Genomic DNA, 7784 nt, shown 5'->3' on the forward strand with positions numbered 1-7784 from the left:
GGCCCTCGACCTCACTCAGTCATCATCCTCTCCAGTCTCTCGGCCTCACAAATTTGATGCCAATCAGCCCAAACAATGATAACACGATGTGATAACAAATGATAACAGAGAGACTGAGGTATGATATGCAAATGATGAATATGACTGAGTACATAATTGCAATTTAAGAAAATAACTCAACAACAGAAATGACCTTCGTGGTCCAGACAGGATAAGCATATAGCCTAAACATGGTTTCTAACATGGATCATAGTTCAATTTATCTAACACATGGGGAATACATGAATAATAACCAGACTAGATAACTACACAGCTCCATAGAATCAACCGAGTCATAATTACTATGGTGCATGCCCACACACCCGTCACCTAGCATGTGCGTCAACTCAACACCAACCACATAACACGTAGTTTAGGGATTCATGCCCTCAATACCAAGTTTATAAGTGTTACTTACCTTGAACAAACCGAATCCATAATCGAGCAAGCCAAACAATACTCTAGAAATTCCATCCCATATGTACTGATCTCCGAATGGCTCAAAACTAGTCAAAAGTAACTCAAGAACAACAAATAATCAAAGGAAACAAATTCAATCGATAAAGATGGATCTTTAATCAAAAATCCAAAGTCAATCAAAAAGTCAAATTCGGGCCCGCACCTCAAAACCCAACAAAACTCACAAAATCTGACAACCCATTCAATTACGAGTTCAACCATACTAGTTTCACTCAAATTCGACTCCGAATCGAAGTTCAAAACTAAAAAATTTGCTTTAAGAAATTTTAGACAAAACCCCCAAATTTCTCTTTAAAATTCATAATCCAAATGCCAAAATCGATGGTATATTCATGAAATATAATCAAAACTGAGTAGAAAATACTTACCCCAATCCATGTGGTGAAAATCGCCTCCAAAATCGCCCAAATCCGAGCTCCATAGCTCAAAATATGATAAAATGACCAAGACCTTCGGAATAGAGTACTTTATACACTTTTCCAGAGGTGCCCTTCATGATCGCAGTCACAAACCTCACGATTGCGATTACAAAATTTTCCAGGACAATTTTTACCCTATGCGATCATGGCCATTTCCCTGTGATTGCGATGAACAAACTTCCATTAACCCTTCCCAAACTCTTCTCAGACAACTTGTAGTTTATCAACCATAAATTTTTGTATAAAACTCCAAATGACAAACGGTTTGATTTTTTGAAAACTAGAAACAAAGGGCTACAACTTTAGTGTGGATCATCTCCAAATTCCTTATAAATTGCAAGATATAAGATTCCAAAGTTGGGTTAGTGATATCAGAATTTTCTTCTATGCGATCGTGAAAAGGCTTCTGCGATCGCGATTGACAGGTCCATTTTTCTATTTTACTCTTCGCGATTGCAACCAATTATACGCGATCGTAATGTACATCCCTATAGCCAAAAGCCAAAAGCTAAAAAATGGCCTAGAAATGGTCTGAAACTACCCCGAAACTCACCCGAGCCCCTCGGAACCCTATCTGAACATACCAACAAGTCCAAAAACATAACACGAACCTATTCGAGGCCTCAAATCACACATAACAACATCAAACCCATGAATCGTTGATCAAGATTAATCTCTTAAGTTCATAAATTTCAAACTTCAAACCAAATGTCCGGTTCAAGCCTAACTAATTTGGAATGAACCCAAATTTTTCATACAAGTTCAAAATGACATATCGAACCTATTCCAACTCCCGGAACAACAATCCAAACCCAATAATATTGAAATCAACTCTCGGTCAAACTTATGAACATTCCAAACATTTAAATTTCCAACTTTCACCAATAAGTGCTGAAACCTTCTAGAAATATCCAAATACAAATCCGAGAATACGCCCAAGTCCAAAATTACCATCCGAACCTAACAGAATCATCAAAACTCCGATACGAGGTCAAATACTCAAAAGTCAAACTTAGTCAACTCTTCATACTTAAAGCTTCTTAGTTGAGAATCATTCTTCCAAACTAATTTCGAATCACTCGAAAACCGAAACCGATGATACTCAAAAGTCATACTATATCATACATATATATTCATGCCCTCAAACCACCAAGTGAAGTGTAAATTCTCAAAATAACTGGTTGGGTCGTTACACTCATGTTCATTCAGACACTAGCATTTGAAGTACTCAATTAACTTTCAAATGATAAAATTAACTCATCGTTTGGACAAAAAATAAGATAAAAATAAAAGGGCATCATTTTATTCCATCCCCCACCGGGAGGTGGTGGCAACAACCCAACTATATCCATCCCCCATTTCATAAATGTCCATAGGGATAGTACTAAATCCATCCCCCATTTCATAAATGCATGAGCTGTACAACATTACCAAAATCTGGTCCCTTCATTTCTGTGGACGATCCCAAATTGACCAATGCATCTGCTTATGCTTTTTCTTCTCTTTGGATGTGGGTGATCGACCACTCACTGAACTGTACGAGCAAAGTTTGAACTTTAATCACATATTATTGTATGCATTCCTCTTTGGTGCTGAAGATTCCACATACTTTATTTACTACCAGTTGGGAATCACATTTGATTTCAATGACCTCAGAGTCCAGCCCCAGGATCAGTTCAAGTCCTGCAATCAAAGCCTCATACTCGGATTCATTGTTAGTTAAGGGTGCAATTTTTATGACCTTCCTCGGGATTTCTCCTGAGGATGAGATTAAGACCACCCCGAGCCTGGACCCCTTCACATTGTAAGCTCCGTCTATGAACAAGTTCCAAACTCCCGATGTCATTTCCAACACCATCACTGCTTCTTTTGTGGCTAAAGGCAGTAGCCCAAAACTGAAATTGGCCACGAAGTCGGCCAAAACTTGTGATTTGATCGCAATCTTGGGCTTATACTCAATATCAAATTCATTGATTTCAACTGCCCATTTTTCCAGCCTACCTGACAACTCAAGCTTGTGAAGGACATTTCGTAGGGGAAAGGTTGTCACCACAATTATAGGGTGTCATTGAAAATAAGGCCTAAGCTTTCGAGAGGCGACTAAGAGAGCTAAGGCCAACTTTTTGAGGTGTGGATAACGAGTTTCCGCCCCCGTCAAGATTTTGCTAACATAATAGATAGGTGATTGCGTACCTTCATCCTCCTGGACTAGAACAACACTTACCGCTACTTCTGAGACCGCTAAGTATATTAGCAACTGTTCGCCTTCCTCCGGTTTTGATAGTAACTACCATTTCAGGTCTTTTAGAGCATGTTGGCATTCTGGAGTCCATTCAAAGTTCTTCTTCTTCTTTATAAGTGAGAAGAAGTGATGACATTTTTTCAAAGACTGGGAAATGAACCTTCTCAGAGTGGCCAATCTTCCGGTTAGCCTTTGGACTTTTTTATGCTTGTCAGCTGCTCTGTGATGTCCTTGATGGATTTGATCCTATTTGGATTGACTTCGATCCCTCTTTGTGACACTAGGAAACCCAGAAATTTATTGGAGCTAACTCCGAACACACATTTTTCGGGGTTAAGCTTCATGTTGTGCTTCCTTAGGATGATGAATACTTCCTGGAGATGTTTAAATGGTCACCTATATTTAAAGACTTGACAAGAATATAAACTATGTACAATTCCATTGTTTTACCTATTTGCTTTTTGAACATTTTGTTCACGAGCCTCTGATAAGTGGCTCCGGCATTTTTGAGCCCAAAGGGCATCACATTATAACAATATGTGCTGAAGTTCGTGATGAACGAAGTTTTTTCTTGATCCTTCGGGTTAATATTAATTTGATTATACCAGGAATAGGCATAAAATTAACTCGTGCCCGGCCGTGGCGTCGATCATTTGATCGATGTTTGTCAGTGGGAACGAGTCTTTCAGGCATGCCTTATTCAAGTCCTTATAATCTATGCACATTCGAGATTTATTACTCTTTTTAGGAACAACAACTACATTAGCTAGCCAGTTGATACTTTACCTCCCGGATTGAACCGATGTCAAGTACTCGAGTTACCTCATCTTTGACAAATCTATTTCTGACCTCAACTATCAGGCGATTTTTTCTGCCTTACTGGTGGGATACTTAGGTCCAGGCTTAGCTTATGCATGACCACCTATATTGGGATACCTGTCATATCCCTTTTGTCATCTTCACTTAGCTCGGGAGCAGGCGTCGGTTTCTGTAATTGCTATGAGTTGAGTTCCTTCCATTTAATACTGGAAATCGATACCGTGTTCATTTTCCTTGCCACCGGTTGATCCCCTCTTATTTGTTTGATTCCCTCTGGGGTCGGGAATTTCAGCATTTGGTGGTATGTTGATGGCACGACTTTCATCTCATGTAGCCAAGGTCTACCGAGAATTATGTTATAGCCTATATCGCCGTCCACCACTTCAAATAAGGTAGTCTTCATGACCCCTTCGGCATTCGTGGGTAGCAAGATCTCCACCTCCCCCGGTTGTTACACTTGCTAAGTTGAATCCGGTGAGGAGTTTTGTTAACAGAGTGATGCTTCCGGTTAGGCTAGCTAACTCCAGCACCCTCCATTGAATGACGTTGGCTGAACTTCCAGGGTCCACCAAAACACGTTTAATTTTGAAATCTAGAACTTTAAGAGAAAATACCAGGGCATCGTTGTGCGGCAGAAGGAGTCCATCCGCATCTTCTTCCGTGAAGGTGATGTCATCTTCAGAGACTTCCCAGAGTCTCTTGCTATAAGTTACTGATAGCTTTGTCTTTTTTGTCGCCGAGAAAGTTACACTATTGATCTCGTTCCCCTCGAAAATTATGTTGATAGTTAGTCGAGGAGGTTCTTCCCTTATTTTCAAGGGCTCTGCGCTGCCTCGGCTACGATCATAATTGTTCTTAGCCCAGTTGCTTAAAAATTCCCTAAGATGGCTGTTCTTTAACAGTGTTTCAATCTCTTTGCACAGATTTCGGCAGTCTCTTATTCGGTGGCCATTAGGAACCTGAGCTGATCATCTTCTGTCCTTATCTTTTATTCGTAGTGGTTATGGGCATCCGTTCATGTGGTTGCTTGGAACTCGAGCAAGCTTTCTTTCAGCTTCCTGGAAGCGTCAGAGCTTCTCGGGTTCAACCCCTTAGTAAATGCTTCAGCTGTCCATTCATCTGGCACGACCGGCAACATCATCCTTTCTTTCTGGAACCTGATCACGAATTCGCTCAACAGTTCAGACTCTCCTTGATAAATTCTTGATATGTCCGCCTTCCGAGCCTGGACCTTCTTGGCCCCGGCATGGTCCTTGATGAAAGAATCTGCGAGCATTTCAAAGGAATCGATTGAGTGCTCGAGTAGGAGTGAATATCATTTCAAGGCCCCTCTCGTGAGGGTTTCTCCGAATTTCATCAACAGGACATACTCAATTTCATGTTGAGCCAAGTCGTTTACTTTCACCACTGTTGTATAAGTTGTGATGTGCTCCTTAGGGTCTGAAGTCCCATCATACTTTAATATGCCCGGCATTTCGAACCGCTCCGGAATCAATTTCGGTGCTGCGCTCGCTTTGAATGGAAATTGTGTGTACTTCTTCGAGTCCGGGCCCTTCAATAATGGTAGTGCGCCCGAAATTTGGTTCATTTAGGCATGGCACTCTTTCGCGTTCTGATCCATCCGCTCATTTATTTCCCTCTTGAATTTCATGAGTTCGGCCTGGAAGGGATCATTGCCGTTGTTGTTACCGGATCTGTTGCCAATCCCCCCAGTTCCGTTGAATCCAACTTCTCCTCTCTAGATGTTGTTATCAACCCTTTGAGCTGTTTGATTTGCGGGAGCACCGGGAGCAACAGAGCCTCTTCCATTCACATTGTTGGAGGCACCTGGCAATGCTTGCTTCAGTTCCGTCATGGTCTAGTCCTCCCTTGAGAGATGGCCCATAATGGCCTTTTGTTGCTCCCTCAAGATCCTTACTATTTTCGCAACGTTCTCGTCCTCAACATCATCAGGAGGTGTCTTCTGCACATGTCGGGGATAATGCCTGCAATGGACCGGAGTTGCTACGTCCTTCTCATTGCAGGTGTCACTGATCGAATCCTTATGTCGAGAAAGATTCTCTTGCGCCTCAAAGTTGTATGTGATGTTGACGTCATTAAATATTTTTTTTCTATGAAACAAAGAATCAAACACGTTAGTAATAGATGCAAAGGTTAACTCAATTACGCAGCTGTCTAAGCCCCACGATGGATGCCAAACTGTTTACCCGTAAGACGGTACAGTTAAATTTATAGCGTGGTTTATAGATAAGCGAACCGATTTGATCCCAAAATTGATAAATGAATTGAATAAAATGCAAGACTTGGCGTTGAAATCGAGATAAAATAGCAGACAACTTGGTTCTGGGAGCGAGACTTCGGATGTAGCAATAAGAACAACGTAAGACAGAAAATAAAGTATTATTTAGCTTGGAATAGTGTGTAGCATAAGTTTGTCAGCGATTTTTGTCCCTTAAAATGGTTGTTAAAGCCACTATTTGTAGTTATACCTAGGGAACAAGGTCCTAGGATCAAGTCCCTCTTAAATGACAATAACGGGGGCCATTGATGAATATGTAACGACAGGTTATGAATGCCAAAATTCTCTGTAACGACTGCGTATTTAATAATGAGGAATATTCTTCATTGAGTGTCATTTAGTGCAAGTATTTGTTTTCTCTCGTTGATCATGTTCTGTCATGACCCAAACTAACCCCTGTCATGATGGCACCTATCGTGGAACTAGGCAAGCCGACTCATTTAAAAAACAAACCGATATTTTCATTTCAAAGATAATTTCAATGTTATTTAACACAAAAACCTTCGTAAAAGAGTTCCAATCAAAATAAAAGTACGGAAGGAAAAGCCCGACATCGGGGTGTCACAAGTCATGAGCATCTATAATAATCTGTCTAACAATATCAAGGCTAACTCAGCCTGGAAAATAGCTAAATACAACTAGAGGAAGATAAGAGGGAGAAGAGCAGGGCTGCGATCGCCAGGCAGCTACCTTGCTATCCCCGGGAAAATCTGCAATCAGAACAATCAACAACCGCTACCGTGTCCAGCTATACCTGGATCTGCACACAAGGTGCATGGAGTAACAAGAGTACGCCAACTCAGAAAGTAACAACAATAAATAAAGACTAAGCAGTAGTGACGAGCAGTAAAGCATATAACATTCATATCAGGAAATCTCAGTAAAATACCACATGCTTTTAAAATCAGGATTTGAATCAAAACATCTCGTTTAAACCCAGTTCTAGTAAAAATAATTTAAAGATATTTTTCAACGATTTTCAAACAGAGGAAAAATGCAAAGTTGAGCAAAAATGATGAAATCATAAACAGCCCCTCGGGCAAAACATCACTCATATACAGCCCCTCGGGCAAACCTCACAGTCACTCGTGCCACTCGGGCATACCTCACAATCACTCTTGCCACTCGAGCATACCTCACAATCACTCATGCCTCCAAGTCACTTAGCACTCTGCACTCACACTCAGTAGGTACCTGCGCTCACTGGGGTGTGTACAGACTCCGGAGGGGCTCCTTCAGCCCAAGCACTATATCAAGCCAAATCATGGCATAAATCACTCTAGCCCTCGGCCGATATCAAACATGCTGTGGCGTGCAGCCCGATTCCATAAATATGCAACATCCTGCGGCGTGCAGTCAGATCCCATAAATATCCTCACAAATCAGGCCCTCGGCCTCACTCAGTCATAGACCTCTTAAGCCACTCGAGCATTTCAGTAAAACAGGGCATTCGGCCCAAAACATTTATATGCATCAAAATAGAGTC

General features: G+C 41.2%; 1 protein-coding gene across 1 annotated transcript; it reads right to left on the reverse strand.

Moving 5' to 3' along the window:
• Positions 1-4382: 4382 nt before the first annotated feature.
• On the reverse strand, positions 4383-5854 carry LOC138894338 (uncharacterized). The gene is made up of 2 exons (XM_070179029.1): positions 5756-5854; positions 4383-4958 (listed from the first exon to the last, which is right to left on the reverse strand). The coding sequence occupies exons 1-2, from the start codon at positions 5852-5854 to the stop codon at positions 4383-4385; spliced, it is 675 nt and encodes a 224-aa protein (XP_070035130.1).
• Positions 5855-7784: the final 1930 nt, after the last annotated feature.

Source organism: Nicotiana tomentosiformis, chromosome 6 (assembly GCF_000390325.3).
Source record: "Nicotiana tomentosiformis chromosome 6, ASM39032v3, whole genome shotgun sequence".
Taxonomy (NCBI): Eukaryota; Viridiplantae; Streptophyta; class Magnoliopsida; order Solanales; family Solanaceae; genus Nicotiana; species Nicotiana tomentosiformis.

Bases quoted from the DNA above. Each gene is read 5' to 3' on its own strand.
- LOC138894338 (XM_070179029.1), bottom strand. From the start codon at position 5,854: ATGACGGAACTGAAGCAAGCATTGCCAGGTGCCTCCAACAATGTGAAT. The intron at 4,959-5,755 runs GTTGATAACAAC...TGATCAGCTCAG, and splicing joins CAAATCAAACAGCTCAAAGG to GTTCCTAATGGCCACCGAAT.